Below are 17,434 nucleotides of genomic sequence, written 5' to 3'. Positions count from 1 at the left end.
TAGGAAAATAGAAAACAGCATAAACCCCACACAACTGAGCGTCCTCTGCCAAATGAGAAGAGGCATTCCATCGGGGCGATTGCCATTACTTCTGGAGAGGCCGGGAGGTTCGAGGATAGCGGGAATGTTGACGGAGCCGAGGGTCTGTTTCATAATTTCATTTAGTGCGGAGTGACGAGCGAATCTGCCAGCGCTTTTCCGGCAAGATAAATAGTGCTGACCGAAGGAATCTACAGCCTGTCCGCATACGCACTGATGAGGTTCACATAAGCGACTTCCTAGTCTACATCCAATTGTGGTACAGACTTGAGCGTTCGTGAGCTTCAGACCCAAATTCGCGGAAGGAAGGGCTCCTAGCCAAGCAGCCGGGAATTTGCCTTTCTACGATGAGAACCTTCGTTTACCGCTAATGTCTAGAGAATAAAAATTTCTAGAGAATCAAAATTCTTCAATTAGCAATTGCTTGACATTTAAAACAATAAAAAGTAAAACTAAAACCTACACCTTATCTGGTTACGTAGCAGTATTTAGACAACCACGTATTCAGACTCGTCAGTAAGCAGACAAACACGGTATTAACCAATAAGGATCGAGACAAGGAAGAAATGAATTATCAATAATTATTTATTTTGTAAATTTGCTTTCTCCTCTCGATTCTGATTATTTAATATAGTATTTGTCTGCTTACTGACGAGTATGAATACGTGGTTGTCTAAATACAGACCTCACTCCACCTTATATATTTTGAAGGAAGATTCATTAACCGCAACCTATAGAAAACTCTCTTGGAAGTAATTTATACTAGGATTTGAGAAGTGAGATTTGGTGAAAAAAATTTGGCTCGAAAAATTCCTATCTCATAAACTAAAAAGATTTGACAAAAACTGGAAAACGCTGACAACATCCAACTATTGGGTTGCTAGTTACAATCTTGATGAAATAAACACTGAATTTAAACTGGAAAATCGGAAAAAAACCTCAACTATTGTTTAACCTGCAAAAAATACGTTGCAAAAAGCTTGAACATGGCGAGATAGTAAAGCCCGCATTATAATATATAAAACAGATAATAGATTTGATAGATGAAAGTTTAAAAAAAATAGGAGACGGGTAGACAGACATAATCAAAATAATTTTGAAAAGCAGGTATACAAACAGACTTAATTTGGCCTCGTTAAAAATTACTGAAAAATTAATGAACTTGCGGAAAACTAATTTAAAAATTTTCTTAAGCATTGCAATATATGATATAGCTTAAACATGAAAAAACTCTTTCCTTAAACATGTTAAACTATTATGCTTTAACATGGGAGATAGCTGTCACTAGCATTTAATTATAGTATAGATAGATATAGATAGATTTATCGAGTATTATCAAATATATGAACAAAGCTCCCAATATTTTTATTCAAATATCCATATTATTACTAAAAATCAACATCAGCACACTAACAAAATGATTTTTGCTCTCAATTGGCAATTTAAACGCTTATTTTTTTAAATACAGAAACGTTTAGCTATGGTGACAACTCCTTAGAACGTATATATAGATATAAAAGAATTAATTTGATAAAAGCATTGAATTTAAATCGAAAGGATATCTATAAACTGTAAAAAGACATCGCTGCACTGCTTTGATCGGAAACGGTTATTCATACCTTTCGCAGACTTCGTCAATGAGAACGCAGTCACAGCAGAACTGCAGTAGATGTCTTTTTCTTTTTTCTTCGAAACTCAAGTATTCACAGCAACAAAGCGGTTCATCGTCCTCGAAATAAGTGGGTCTATTTTGCATTAATATTCATTCACACAGCTACTTGCATAAATCTAAAAAATAAAACTTTCGTAAAATCTCTGAAAGCTGAGCTAATAAACATTTAACAAAAAACAATAAGAACCTGAATTTGTACTCATAAATCAGTAGGTGAGAAATTATCATTTTACATGCCCAAATAACAGAACATCTTGACAAATTTCAAATAATGACACCATTTCAATTCGGAATTCGCAAAAACATTTCAACACAAGATGCTCTTGTTTATGTGACAGAAAGTATTCGAAATCAATTAGATTCAAAAAAAATCGTACATGCAGCTTTATTAGATCTGTCCAAGGCTTTTGATTCTATTTCGCATGAAGTTTTAATTGAAAAAATGCTTTCTCTCGGTTTTTCAAATGGAGCAAATGCTTTAATTGCTAGCTTCCTAAACAAACGTATTCAAAGAGTAAACGTCAATGGAATTTTTTCAGACTGGATTGAAATAAAACGAGGTGTCCCACAACGAACGGTACCTGGTCCGTTGTTGTTCAATTTAAATGTTAATGACATACAAGAGCGATTAAATGAAGGTTGTACTTTAGTTCAATATGCTGACGACTGTATGGTTTTTTCCTCTTCTATAATTTCTGAGGATGCTTTGAATCGATTGCAAAAATCACTCAATAATCTAACGGAATTTTTTGCAGAGAACCAATTGAATCTGAATGCATCTAAATCGGAATTTATAACATTTTGTCAAAAAAATGATAGCAAAAATGTGGATACCGATAAACTAGTAATTAGTGGGCATTATGTAGCCAAAAAATCAGAATGCAAATATTTAGGCATAATTCTTGATTCAACAAGTTTATCTTTTCATGCTCAAATCAACACAATTCTCCAAAAAATGGCCCAAGGATTTAAAACTATAGATACAATTGGACAACAACTGCCGACATTATCATTGATTGCCTTGCTTCATTGTCTTGTTTTATCACATTTAGATTACTCAGTAATATTTTTACAACAAATTAATGCTACTTTGATGCTATCTCTAGAGAAACAGTTGAACTGGGCGTTAAAAAGAACATATTTCAGATCGAAATTTAAATCTTCTTCCCTTCTTCGCATTAGCAAATCGTTCATTGGAATCGAAAAAAGAATTGAATTAAAATGTATAACATACTTATACCAATATCTTACAAACAAAAAGAAGGCTTTTCAAAATACATTGAGACTACCGACTGCCAATTATAGGCTCATTAAAAGAACGAAATCTAACGGAATTTTTTGCAGAGAACCAATTGAATCTGAATGCATCTAAATCGGAATTTATAACATTTTGTCAAAAAAATGATAGCAAAAATGTGGATACCGATAAACTAGTAATTAGTGGGCATTATGTAGCCAAAAAATCAGAATGCAAATATTTAGGCATAATTCTTGATTCAACAAGTTTATCTTTTCATGCTCAAATCAAAACAATTCTCCAAAAAATGGCCCAAGGGATTAAAACTATTGAAGAAATTTTTGCTAAAAAGTAAATTTCAAACGTTTTCGCAACTATGTGCATCGTCAGGATTTTTACAATAAACTACTCTAAATGACGATAAAACATCAATTTACAAATGTTATTTACAATAAATCACATACAATTTGGTTCTAAACCATCATGATAAAAAATTAGCCAATCACAGTTGACCTCTAAATTACTATTAAGATTAAAATACTTTTAACCTCTAAAATTAATTAAACATTTTAAAATTAAGTTGTCTGGAAGTTTCTGAGTCATAATTTCGATTTAGACATGTACGTTTTGAATAAAAAAACCAAAAATATTTTGGGACTAAATTTTCAATGTTAACTCCCTGCTCCTAAACTCATCGCGCGTGTTCAAGCCCGGTTTCTCTTTCCTGATATGTATTGCCTCTAGTGTTAGCAATTTTGTTTGGTTGTTTGACCTATCTATAATTTCCCAACTAAGATCTGCGCTATTTCCCTCAAGTTGGCATTGCTGAAGGTGGAGGCCTACCGGTGAGTCTGCTTTCTTATGTTCCTCAATTCTAGTGGTCAAAGGTCGAACAGTTTGTCCGACATAGGTGGAAGTGCATCCACTACATGACAGTTTATAAACCACTCTTGACTTGAGGTCATTAGAAAATGCTGACTTCAGTGATGGTAAACATGATTGTAGTTTTCTTGTGGTGAAAACCACTTGAACGTTTGTTAATTTTCGTAACCTGTTAGCAAAATATTGGCTCTGGTTACCTCTATATTGCACCATCAGCATTGGGGGCTTTTCATCCTTTGGTGATTGAACTGACAAACCCCTGTCACTATCCAGGGGCTTGCCTTTACCCTCGATGATCTTGCACAAGGCGTCTGAAGCCACCTTTGCGGACCAATTTTCAGGGTACTGATTTGTCAGCCATTGCGCCCTATTAGTTTCCATAGCCTTATCAAATTGCTCCCAGCTAGATGTACTCCTAAAAACCCTGTGTACAGTGCCTTGGATAACACTACGCTTATACTGAGTTGGGGCGCAGCTTCTATAGTTCAGTATAGTCCCTGTATCTGTTGGTTTTTGATACCAACTGCAAGTTACACGCCTATCCTGCGATATATTTATGTTCAAATCCAGGAACGGCAAATTCCCCTCCGAATTAGTTTTCTCTAGAGTGAACTGCAAGTTTGGATGAAGAGAATTGGCGGCATCGAGAAGACAACTCGGCTCCCCTCTGACTGTTCTAACAATGTCATCCACATACCTGAGGAACAATTTCACCTGGGGAGTATCCTTCTCCTTGTTCTTAGCTCGGCAGCAGCTTTCACAGTACCAGACTATCTCGGTTTTTGATGCGTATACGTCATCGGATATTTTTCCGCATGTTAGATGATACCAGTTTCGGCAACTCTCGCATTCAACCCCCTTTGATCTATATGTGACTTTCCTGCTGCAACATGGGCACAAGCCGTTTTTGTCATTAATTTGCTGTACCCCCGTTCCCACCGGTATTTGTTGTCGTAGAGCAAATTCGTATTCTTTCAGCCATAAGTTTGCCAGAATTACAGCGAGGGACGCGCCCATTGCTAAACCATCAACTTGTACATACCATGAATCATTACACTTGAAATATGCTTTGCTGACCGCCATATTCAAAAGCCTTTTCATGGTTGCTCTTTGAATTTCAGGAGGAGACTCCTGGCTGTACAGCTTCTGTAAAGCAATTTCAATTGCTTCCTTCAGTGGAACGTTGGTGTACAAACTTTTCACATCAAGAGTTATTATGGTTTCATCCGGATCTAGAGCAATGTTTTCTATTTTTTCTCTAGCCTCTTTAGTATTGGTTTCTATATTTGCTCCATTGATGTTGTCAAAAAACTTCGCAAGCATTTTGTTAAGATTCTCATACGAGCTGCCGGGAAGTGATAGTACAGGTCGTAGGGGTGTCTCATCCTTGTGTACCTTAGCTAAACCGTACAAACGGGCGGGTTGCCCCCCTGTTGATCGTATCTTAGAATATAACTGATCACTTATCTCGTCTCTTTTGTTCATGGCTAGTAACTCTTTGTTAAATTCTTTCTCAATTTTCAGTATCACCTCATCAGTGGTTGCATCTTTTTTCACAAACTGAGCAGATTGCAACAAGGATTCCAGCTTTGATTCATATGTTTGTTTCCTCATTATGCAAAAACCAACCCCCTTATCAAAAGGCACAGCCAGCAACCCATTATCTTTGAGATATTTCCTCGTTTTTTCAACGGCTTTGTCTCTCTTGGGGTTTGCCGTACGTTTTTTGCATATGCCTTTGCCGCGGCTTCTATTTCACATAACGTTTCACCAGATGTTTTTTGATTTTTCAATTGTGAGCGGAAAATGTCGATATCCGCCAAAAAATGTGTTTCGTTAAATTTGTCTCTAATTGGATGCTTGGGGCCCATTGATAGCACTTCATATACCCATTCAGGCAGTTCAATATTATCAAGTACCTTAACTGATCGCTCATTTCTCCCCCCAAGAGGTTTATCTTGTCTCTCGGACAGTTTTTCTAACTTTTTTCTATGGTTTTCTGATGTTGTCTTTAAGCTTGCCTCAACTTGCCGCCTCACGAATCGGAAAATGGATGCCCACCACTGTTTGTCAATTTCTTTTTGCACCAGTGATCTTGCTTTCCTTAGCATCTCCTCGTACCTTTTCCTATCCTCATTTGCCCTAGAAGTTTCAGTCCTTAGTAGTTTCAATTGAAAATTATGCACAGCTTGGTCCGAAAAAAACCCGTTCTCGGGGACCCTAAACTTCAAAAAGTCCGGTATTAGATCGTTTTTCAGACATTTTCTCAGAAACTTCAGTCTATGTACAGATACTTTAACTTTTTTAAAGAATTTTAAATAGTCTAACACAATTTTCCAAGTTAGTTTCCTTTTCAAAATTTGTCTGAGCCAAACAGCAGGCAAAAGTACTGTGGTCATTGTTTTGCAGGCCACAAGTAATGAAACTCACAAGGCACAAAGCAAAACAAATCACACTCTTCTCACCCCTGTCTTTGAAGCGCAGACACTTCCTCTGCCCTCAGCTTCTGCTCACGTCTTGCTTTCGCCTTCCTCCTTGTCTGTGATGGTCTCTGTTGTTTGCCCCTGATATTGCCAATCAGCTCTGACAGCCTTTCTTTGTGTGCCACTACCAATCGCAGAGATTTCAGCTCCAAATCAGCACTCTGGTGCAGCTTCAAATATTCCTTGAGCTGCTCCGGATTGTTTTGCTTGCTCTTGGAGAGTAGTCGTTTTGTAGCTGGAATAATGAGCACCCCTGTGCCGAGAAGCTGACTAAACAAGTCGGGCGTTCCTTCCCTTCTGCAATAAACGATCGCCAATATCTGCTGCTTCTTCGTCTTCAAATAGTTTGTCAGCTCCTCGACACCAGCTGGGCGATAGTTGTTTGTTCTGTGGCTGCTAATGGTGTTGTTCACCACGTCGTGCCACACAACCACTTTTTTCTCCTTCAGTGGACTGTCTTCGAGTAGTCGTCGGAGGTTCTTTCCTTGGTTCAGCAAGTTGTTATTAAGGGATAGGCCAGGAATTGCTGTAACAAGGCTCTCGTATTGCTTTTTTTCTCCTGTGTTTAGGATGTTGATGCTGTGGAACAGGGAGCTAGCTGCTACAATATGAAACATTTCGGTAACTCAAATGAAAATCGGCCATTTTTCACGTACCGATAAAAAAAAACACTAAAAAAAATTCTCACTACATTGATGAAAATCATTAAAACTTTTTATACTGGCCCTTTAATGGGAAAACAGTTGGAATTTCAAGCTCTTCGCTTTTTGGTTTATCACGAATTTACAAGTAAAATTGAAGAAATTTTTGCTAAAAAGTAAATTTCAAACGTTTTTGCAACTATGTGCATCGTCAGGATTTTTACAATAAACTACTCTAAATGACGATAAAACATCAATTTACAAATGTTATTTACAATAAATCACATACAATTTGGTTCTAAACCATCGTGATAAAAAATTAGCCAATCACAGTTGACCTCTAAATTACTATTAAGATTAAAATACTTTTAACCTCTAAAATTAATTAAACATTTTAAAATTAATTTGTCTGGAAGTTTCTGAATCACAATTTCGATTTAGACATGTACGTTTTGAATAAAAAAACCAAAAATATTTTGGGACTAAATTTTCAATGTTAACTCCCTGCTCCTAAACTCATCGCGCGTGTTCAAGCCCGTTTTCTCTTTCCTGATATGTATTGCCTCTAGTGTTAGCAATTTTGTTTAGCAATTATCAATAGTTAAACCATCATGATAAAACTATTGATACAATTGGACAACAACTGCCGACATTATCATTAGTTGCCTTGCTTCATTGTCTTGTTTTATCACATTTAGATTATTCAGCAATTTTTTTACAACAAACTAATGCTACTTTGATGCTATCTCTAGAGAAACAGTTGAATTGGGCGCTAAAAAGAACATTTTTCAGATCAAAATTTAAATCTTCTTCCCTTCTTCGCATTAGCAAATCGTTCATTGGAATCGAGAAAAGAATTGAGTTAAAGTGTATAACATACTTATACCAATATCTTACAAACAAAAAGAAGGCTTTTGAAAATACACTGAGACTACCGACTGCCAAATATAGGCTCAACGAAAGAACGAAACAAATTATTTTTGACAAACATTGTTCGACTGCTTCTCTACAAAAATCATTTTTTCATTTGACTTCTAAAAAATGGAATTCACTGCCCATAATTTTGCGCAATTTAGAAAAATCGAAAACAGAATTCAAGAAAAAATTGAAAGAATTTTACGTGAGTGAATTGAGAAACAATTCTATATGTACTAATACAAATACGTGGCGTGATTTCCGTTTTTGCTAGTTCTATATGTTTTAATTCAGTTTAATTTTTCACACATTGCTTGAAAGAGAAACTGTATATACTCTGTATATACGCTGTATAATTGGACTATCTGTAAAATTGTTTGTAAAGTTTTATTACCAGCTTGTTCCTAATTCTTAAATTTTTATTTTTCTATAGTATCCGAAACTTCATATACTTTAATCAACCAATTTCCGAACTGTAACCGATTTTGTTTTTTTGTTTTGTTTATTGCTTGTTTTCTGATGTTTTGTTTTTGTTTGATGTAACCAATGAATTTGTAATCAGTTTTATTATTTACACTTTGCTACACTGATGCCTCGGCTCTTTATTGTATAGTAATTCAAGTGTTCTTTCTTCTTCTTCTTCTCATAAGAAATTTAAAATGTTAAATTTCTTCAAAAATTCAAACGTTTTCGCACATTTTGTGCATCATCAGGATTAAAAGTTTTTCACATTATTTACTGTTATTATTTACACTTTGCTACACTGATGCCTCGGCTCTTTATTGTATAGTAATTCAAGTGTTCTTTCTTCTTCTTCTTCTCATAAGAAATTTAAAATGTTAAATTTCTTCAAAAACTCAAACGTTTTCGCACATTTTGTGCATCATCAGGATTAAAAGTTTTTCACAATATTTACTGTTATTATTTACACTTTGCTACACTGATGCCTCGGCTCTTTATTGTATAGTAATTCAAGTGTTCTTTCTTCTTCTTCTTCTCATAAGAAATTTAAAATATTAAATTTCTTCAAAAATTCAAACGTTTTCGCACATTTTGTGCATCATCAGGATTAAAAGTTTTTCACAATATTTACAAAACGATCAAAGATCTGAAAAATGAGAAACATGTCTAAAAAGAGCTCTAAAACTTTTTAACCAATCAAATTTAAATAACTTGATTGGTTAAAACTTGCTTGTTTTCTGATGTTTTGTTTTTGTTTGATGTAACCAATGAATTTGTAACCAGTTTTATTATTTACACTTTGCTACACTGATGCCTCGGCTCTTTATTGTATAGTAATTCAAGTGTTTTTTCTTCTTCTTCTTCTCATAAGAAATTTAAAATGTTAAATTTCTTCAAAAATTCAAACGTTTTCGCACATTTTGTGCATCATCAGGATTAAAAGTTTTTCACAATATTTACAAAACGATCAAAGATCTGAAAAATGAGAAACATGTCTAAAAAGGGCTCTAAAACTTTTTAACCAATCAAATTTAAATAACTTGATTGGTTAAAAAGCGACAATATGGATGGTTGATTCCCATCCATATCTGAGAAAGATTCTACCCCGAAGTTTGCATTTATTTGGGTTGAAATTATTTTTGCCTCATGTGGGTGTATCCACCCTTTGCACAGGGAAGGGCCTGTGTAAGGTCGAAAGATTGACCACATGCACATCTGAGTGGAATGTTGGTTGGTTCCCATCCATATCTGAGATAAATTCCATCCCGGAATTGGGATTTAATCAGGGTAAAATTATATCTGCTAAGAAGCAGTGCATTTAACCACTTTGAGACTGCTTTTTGGAAGCTAGTTCAAGTGCGTATTTTTCATTGTCGCTCAAGTTGTTCAAAATGTTAGTTTTCTTTTGGTTTGTTCTTTTAGTTTTTAGTGTTTTAAAATTTGAGTAGATTTTTTCTTGATCAGATTTAGCTGTTAATGGGTCGTATGTGTCTGGGACTGACGATGTTTTAATTGTTGATTCTAAAAAATTTCTCATAGTCAGAAGGTAGCTTGATATTTAGACCACCCATTCTCAGTGGCAAAGAAGCGATGTCTCTGAGTTGATGGCTGATATTATAATTACCAATTATATTTGGAATGAGATTTTCACGCAGTATCTTCTCCCAAGCCTGCATGTTTTCTGTGGTATTTGGGGTAGTTCTAGCTATAACAATATTTTTTGTACCCCTTTGTAGTGATGTTTTCGCAATCTTGCAAAGTTTTTTCAGTATTGTGTTGTTCTTCTAACTAAGTTTCTAAGAAAGTTTTACATTCAGTATCGAATCTTATGGCAGAACCAAGTACTCTGGCCCCTTTCTTCATTTCAATTTCGGTATTTTTGAATACTTTCATCGCTTCATTGTATTTTTCATCTTTTACAATGAGCTGGCATTTCAATGCCTTTACATGATATCTAAAATACTTTCCGTGTTTGATAAAGTTGTCAAGAATTCTTTGCAGTCTTTTCAAATTACGGACTGCTTTCCCATCGTCTGCATACCAATTGTGTGTTAGGCTGTTATCGTTGACTAGTTTTATTAAAAGTAAAGTGGCTAGCCCGTACATTGCCATTGCTAATGGGTCTCCTTGTGTGGTTTTCTTCTCTAGATAGGATTACTTTTTTATTACGAAGGGTTTGGATGGATTAGAGTATGAGTTCTATGTGGCTGGTAGTATCGAAGGGTAATATATTTGCAATGTTTTTGAAAGCCAGGTTCCGGTTTAGGGAGTTAAATGCATTTTCCGCGTCTATCAGTAATATTGAATCAGAACCTGTTTTCTCGTATTGCTTACTAAGCGTATGAATTGCATATTCGATGCCACATTTTTGGCCAAGGCATATTTGGTAATTCGATCCGAGTACCATAAGTTAGCTTTTTAAGCACTTTGTGATCGTTTTTCCTATTATTCTGAGGATGACTTCGCCTATGCCAATTGGCCTAGCTCCTGGGTTTTTATCAAGTGGAATTAGGCAACAGGCACTATATGGTTCAAGAAGCTCATGACTTAGTATTTCTATCGATATTTTTTGTGCGATTTTGGCTAGTGTTTTTGATATTTCAACTGACTGTTGGCCAAAGTGCGTTAGTATGCGTCTCCACTCATTTGCATCCAGACCTGAGGGTCCATAAGAACCATGTGTTGTCATTGCTGCCTTCCTAATTTTCTGGTCGTTTTTGTGGTCGAATGCGGATGAGTGGAAAGGGATTATATCTGGGATCATGATGTTATATAATTGCTGTTTACTGGCTCCGCGGGAGGGTGTTTCTCGTTGAGGATTTACCCAATAGTTTGATCTTTGACGGTTTTCTCGAGTGAGAGAACTCGCTTGGGGTATCACTTAATTTAGCAATAGCACTCGACATTTTTCCCTGTGCTCATTAACTTTTTTAAGTTGCGGTGCTTTAGTTTCTACCTCTTCTTCTTACTCTTTGCATTTGCAGCGGTTTTCCTTCTTGCTATAGGTTTGGAGTTCGAACCATCACTCTCCGATTTGGTCTTACATAGCATGAGGTGAGGGAACATCATTGTTGCGTGCATTGCGTATGTGTTTTCTTTTATTTAATTATTGAGTAAAGCGTTCTATTTAGAGTTTCTTTGAAGTTAAACCCAATTCTGTTTTTTGGGAGGATCATGAAGACTGGTTGCCAGTGGACTACTTGGCTGTAGATTTTTCTTATTTTATCTTTTAGTTCAGGTGTGGGTTTGGCTGTTTGGCTGTTTTGGTTTCGTTGATGTTTGCAAATGCAGGATTTTCAACATTAGTCAACTTGTTGAGCTTGAGTTGGAGGGGCTTGAATGTTAGTTGTAGTGTTGTCTGTAATCATGGAGGTGCAGCGAATGCAGCTGAAATTTTCGTCGTGGTCGCTGGCTCGGTTAAGGCCGCTGCATTTTACATGCATACAGGCTCCGCATGTTGTGCACCACATTCCACAGCCGCGTAGAAGGTTGTTACATATGGCACAATGTGCTTGATCGGGAATTGTTTCAGGAGGAACGGTATCGTCAGATTATCGAGAGAATTTATAAATAATATAGGCAAGAAAACTTGTAAAGAATTCATTACCAAAAAACGAGAAGTAGATGCCGTCTCGGCAAAACATTTGAGGGGTTAAATTTAAGTTAAGATTGGGCAAAAAAATGAGCGTGTGTGGATGAACATGTTTAGAAATTTAAATAAACAGCACATCGTTATGAATGTAGAGTTTGTGATTGACATCATTGTTATTGGAGCTTTGGGTTATTTTGGGGATAATTTGGGTTTTGGGCTAAAACTTTTTTGTGTTAGGTTACCAAGTTTTTCCACTTTTGCTCATTTTCTCGTGTATGCAGCCTATTGTCATTAAGCCCGGCGATAATGGTAACTGTAATAAGGCGCTTTGGTCTGTATTGTAAAAATATTTCATACAGATCTTTGAGTGTGGCGCCGCGGTAAGAGTGAATTGAAGATTTTACTACAGCTGGTTTGATATATTTTGTCTTTGATGTGCTAATTACAAGCTTCTGTGAAAAGTCAGGGATGCGTCTTGCCTGAAATTGGGGCACACAATTGAAACACAGACAGAGAAGGCAACGGAGAAGCTCTTACCTAGAAAGTTAGGGGAATTTTTGACCAATGAGTCAAAGAGTTTAATTAAAATCTGAGTTTTTTTTATAAAAAAAAACGAAAAATTGTTAGGTAGGAACGGTACAACCTGTGGTGTTGTTGAAGGGTAGTTGCACCTGCCCACTCCTTCTTGCGTCTAGATACGCCAGGGAAATTTCACGCGCCTACGGCTGGGACGGGGAGATCTCGTTAGATAATCACAAGAGGAATGCCCAGCGCCCAAATGATATGAAAGCACACAAGCAGTAAAATTGAACAAAGATATTTAATAAATTTATCACAACAATTAGGAAAGTATTTAAAAGATTTTTGCTAAAAAGTAAATTTCAATTTTTTTTACAACTACGTGCACCGTCAGAATTTTTACAATAAACTAATCTAAATGTCAATTAAACATCAATATACAAATGTTATTTACAATAATTCACTTACATTTTGGTTCTAAACCATCATGTTGAAAAATTAGCCAATCACAGTTCACCTCTAAATTACTATTAGGATTAAAATACTTTTAACCTCTAAAATTAATTAAATATTTTAAAATTAATTTGTGTGGAAGTTTCTGAGTCATAATTTCGATTTTGACATGTACGTTTTAATTAAAAAACCAAAAATAATATAGGAAAAAATAGCAGTGTTAATTCCCTGCTCCTAAACTCATCGCGCATGTTCAAGCACGGTTTCTTTTTCCTGATATGTATTGCCTCAAGACTGAACAAATTTGTTTGGTTGTTTGACATATCCATAATTTCCCAACTCAGATCTGCGCTATTTCCCTCAAGTTGGCATTACTGAACATGAAGGCCTACCGGTGAGTCTCCTTTCTTATGTTCTTCAATTCTAGTGGTCAAATTTTGAACAGTTTGTCCGACATAGGTGGAAATGCAACCACCACATAACAGTTTATGAATTGACTTTGGTTACCGATATATTGCACAATCAGCATTGGGGGCTTCACATCCTTTGGTGATTGAATTGGCAAACTCCTCTCACTATCCAGAGACTTGCCCTCACCCTTGAGGATTTTGCACAAGGCGTCTGTCGGAACCTTTGCGGACCAATTTTCAGGGTACTGATTTGTCAGCTATTGCGCCATATTAGTTTCCACAGCCTTATCCAATTGCTCCCAGCTAGATGTACTCCTAAAAACTCTATGTACAGTGCCTTGGATAACACTACGCTTATACTGAGTTGGGGCGCAGCTTCAATAGTCCAGTATAGTCCCAGTATCTGTTGGTTTTTTAAACCAACTGCAAGTTACACCCTTATACTGCGATACATTTATGTTCAAATCCAGGAACAGCAAACTCCCTTCCGAATTAGTTTCCTCTAGAATGAACTGCAGATTTGGATGAAGAGAATTGGCGGCATCGAGAATACAGCTCGGCTCCTATCTGTCTGTTCTAACAATGTCATGCACATACCTGAGGAACAATTACACCTGGGGAGTATTCTTCTGCTTGTTCTTAACGCCGCAGCACCTTTCACAGTACCCGACTATTTCGGTTATTGATGCGTATACATCATCGGATATTTTTCCGCATTTTAGATGTTACCAGTTTCGGCAACTCTCGCATTCAACCCCATTTGATCTATATGTGAATTTCTTGCTGGAACATGGGCCCAAACCGTTTTTGTCAATAATTTGCTGTACCTCAGTTCCCACCGGTATTTTTTGACTTGGAGCAAACTCGTACTCTTTAAGTCATTAGTTTGCCAGAATTACAGCGAGGGACGCGCCCATTGCTACACCATCAACTTGTACATACCATGAATCATTACACTTGAAATATACCTTGCTGACGGCCATATTCTAAAGCCTTTTCATGCTTGCTCTTTGAATTTCAGGAGGAGACTCCTGGCTGTATAACTTCTGTAAAGCAATTTCAATTGCCTCCTTCAGGGGAACGTTGGTGTACAAACTTTTCACATCAAGGGATATTATGGTTTCATCCGGATCAGAGCAACGTTTTCAATTATTTCACTGGCATCTTTAGTATTGATTTCTATACTGGCTCCATCGATGCAGTCAAAAAAATTTGCAAGCTTTTTATTGAGGCTCTCATACGAGCTGCCTGGAAATGATAGTACTGGTCGTACGGATGTCTCAGCCTTGTGTACCTTAGCTAAACCGTACAAATGGGCGGATTGCCCCCCTGTTGACCTCATCTTAGAATATAACTGACCACTTATCTCGTCTCTTTTGTTAATGGCAAGTAATTCTTTGTTAATTTCCTTCTCAACTTTCGGTAAAACCTCATCAGTGGTTGCATTTTTTTGACAAACTGAGCAGATTGCAACAAGGAATCCAGCTTTGATTCATACTTTTGTTTTCTCGTTTTGCAAAAACCAACTTCCTTATCAAAAGGGACAGCCAGCAACCCATTATCTTTGAACATTTTCCTCGTTTTTTCGCCAGATATTTTTCGATTTTTCAATTGTGAGAGGAAAATGTCGATATCAGCCAAAAAGGGCGTTTTGTTAAATTTGTCTCTTATGGGATGCTTCGAGCCCATTGACAGCACTTCATGTACCCATCCAGGCAGTTCAGTGTCATCAGAAACCTTAACCGAGTGCTCATTTCTCCCCCCAAGAGGTTTATCTTGTCTCTCGGACAGTTTTTCTAACTTTTTTCTATGGTTTTTTGATGTTGTTTTTAAGCTTGCCTCAACTTGACGCTTCACGAAGCGGAAAAAGGATGCCCACCATTGTTCGTCGATTTTTTTTTGCACCAGTGATCTAGCTTTCATTAGCATCTCCTCGTAACTTTTTCTGTCCTCACTTTCCGTAGAAATTTTATTCCTTAGTAGTTTTAGTTGAAAATTATGCACCACTTGGTCCGGAAAAAAACCGTTCATTGGGACCCTAAACTTCAAAAGTCCGGTATTAGATCGTTTTTCAGACATGTTCTCAGAAACTACAGTCTATGTACAGAAACCTGAAATTTTTTAAAGAATTTTAAATAGTCTAACGCAATTTTCCAATTTAATTTTCTTCTTAAAAATTGTCTGACCCAAACAGCAGGCAAAAGTACTGTGGTCATTGTTTTGCATGCCACGACTAATGAAACTCACAAGGCACAAAGCAAAAAAAATCACACCCTTCTCACCGTTGTCTTTGAAGCGCAGACTCTTCCTCTGCCTTCAGCTTCTGCTCACGTATTGCTTTCACCTTCCTCTTTGTCTGTGTTTGCCCCTGATATTTCCAATCAGATCTGACAGTCTTTCTTCGTGTGCCACAACCAACCGCAGAGATTTCAGCTCCAATTCTGCACTCTTTTGCAGCTTCAAGTATTCATTGAGCTGCTGTGGGTCGTTTTGCTTGCTCTTGGAGAGTAGCCGTTTTGTTGCAGGAATAATGAGTAATCCTGTACCGAAAGCTGACTAAACAAGTCGGGCGTTCCTTCACTTCTGCAATAGACAATCGCCAATATCTGTTGCTTCTTTGACTTCAAGCAGTTTGTCAGCTCCTCGACGCCGGCTGGGTGATAATTGTTTGTTCTCTGGCTGCAAATGGTGTTGTTCACCACGTCGTGCCACACAACCACTTTTTTCCTCTTCAATGGACTAACCTCCAGTAATCATCGGGGGTTCTTTCCTTGGTTCAGCAAGTTGTTATTGAGGGATAGGCCAAGAATTGCTGTAACAAGGCTCTCGTAACGCTTTTTCTAGAGCTTGTTGCGAGTGTTGATGCTGTGGAACAGGGAGCTAGTTGCTACAATATGAAAAATTTCGGTAACTCAAACAAAAATTGACCAATTTCTACGAAACGATTAAAAAAACACTACAAAAATTACCTATACAGTAATGAAAATCAATTAAAAATTTTTATACTGGCCTTTTAATGGAAAACAAATGGAATTTTGATCTCTTTGCAACATTACAATTAAAATTGAAGAGATTTTTGCTAAAATGTAAAATTTCAAACGTTTTCGCATCTACGTGCATCGTCAGGATTCTTACTAGAAACTAATCTAAATGACAATAAAACATCAATTTACAAATGTTATTCAAAATAATTCACATAAATTTTGGTTCTAAACCATCATATTAGAAAATTAGCCAATCACAGTTGACCTCTAAATTACTATTAGGATTAAAATACTTTTCACGTCTAAAATTAACTAAACATTTTAAAATTAATTTCTGAGTCATATTTTCGATTTAGACATGTACGTTTTAATTAAAAAACGAAAAATATTTTGGGACTAAATTTTCAGTCTGAAAAGTATTAAATTAACATCTGAAAATAACATCAGATATACTAAAAATAAGAAACTGTGATGTAACTGTGATGGAATTTCAATTAAAACTAGAATCCGAAATTTCACTCCGGTCAAATGGTTCGTAGCAATTTGTGAGCCAAGTTGTAGAACCGTAATAATAGCGCTTATATTCCGAGATCTCTCAGAGATTCAAGTTTTTTTGAACGGTAAGCCAAATTACCTAGTTTAGAGTTTCAGTTTCTAGTATTTCCTCAAAAGTCTGTCAGGAAACTTAGATCCATACACAATTTTGACTGCGGTTTTTTTAACCTTTCGGAACAGTAATCGCGCCTATGGGGCAATATGTCATATAGTTGATGCTTCGAACCAGTTTTAGTGATATTATTAAGAAGTCTCGCGTCTTTGACTTTAATGCGTTGTTCGATTTGAACAAATTCTTTTATAATTCCCATACGAACGTTTTTGAACAGAGTCCACTTTTCTAGGAACTGTTTTCGCAGCGCCGCGCCATACTTCCAAGCCGTATGTTAAGACTGATAGAACGAGTGACTGATATAGCAAATAAAGGTCATCTGCACGATATCCCAATTGCTTTAGTTTGAGAAGCAGGAACAGGTTTGAGAAGGCTCTACTGGTTTTCTTGGATACATCTTGTAGAAAAATTAACCTGCTGTCTATATTAATTCTTAAAACGTTCATATTTTCAACCAACGGTATGCTTTTGATATCTG

At 36.4% G+C, this 17,434-nt stretch overlaps 1 protein-coding gene across 3 annotated transcripts in view; it reads right to left on the bottom strand.

Annotated features, from left to right (window-relative positions):
- The window catches only part of LOC134852167 (palmitoyltransferase ZDHHC23-B-like), a 94,144-nt gene that overhangs the window by 21,485 nt on the left and 55,225 nt on the right, over positions 1 to 17,434 (bottom strand). For all 3 annotated transcript variants that reach the window (XM_063868476.1, XM_063868477.1, XM_063868478.1), the window contains exon 2: positions 1,659 to 1,830. In XM_063868476.1, coding sequence (XP_063724546.1) covers positions 1,659 to 1,795 — 137 coding nt within the window. In that variant the 5' untranslated portion in view covers positions 1,796 to 1,830. The remainder of the gene's footprint in view (positions 1 to 1,658; positions 1,831 to 17,434) is intronic.

Source organism: Symsagittifera roscoffensis, chromosome 7 (genome assembly GCF_963678635.1).
Source record: "Symsagittifera roscoffensis chromosome 7, txSymRosc1.1, whole genome shotgun sequence".
Taxonomy (NCBI): Eukaryota; Metazoa; Xenacoelomorpha; order Acoela; family Convolutidae; genus Symsagittifera; species Symsagittifera roscoffensis.
Note: the sequence above shows the minus strand (reverse complement) of the source record. Positions and strands in the feature narration are given on the sequence as shown.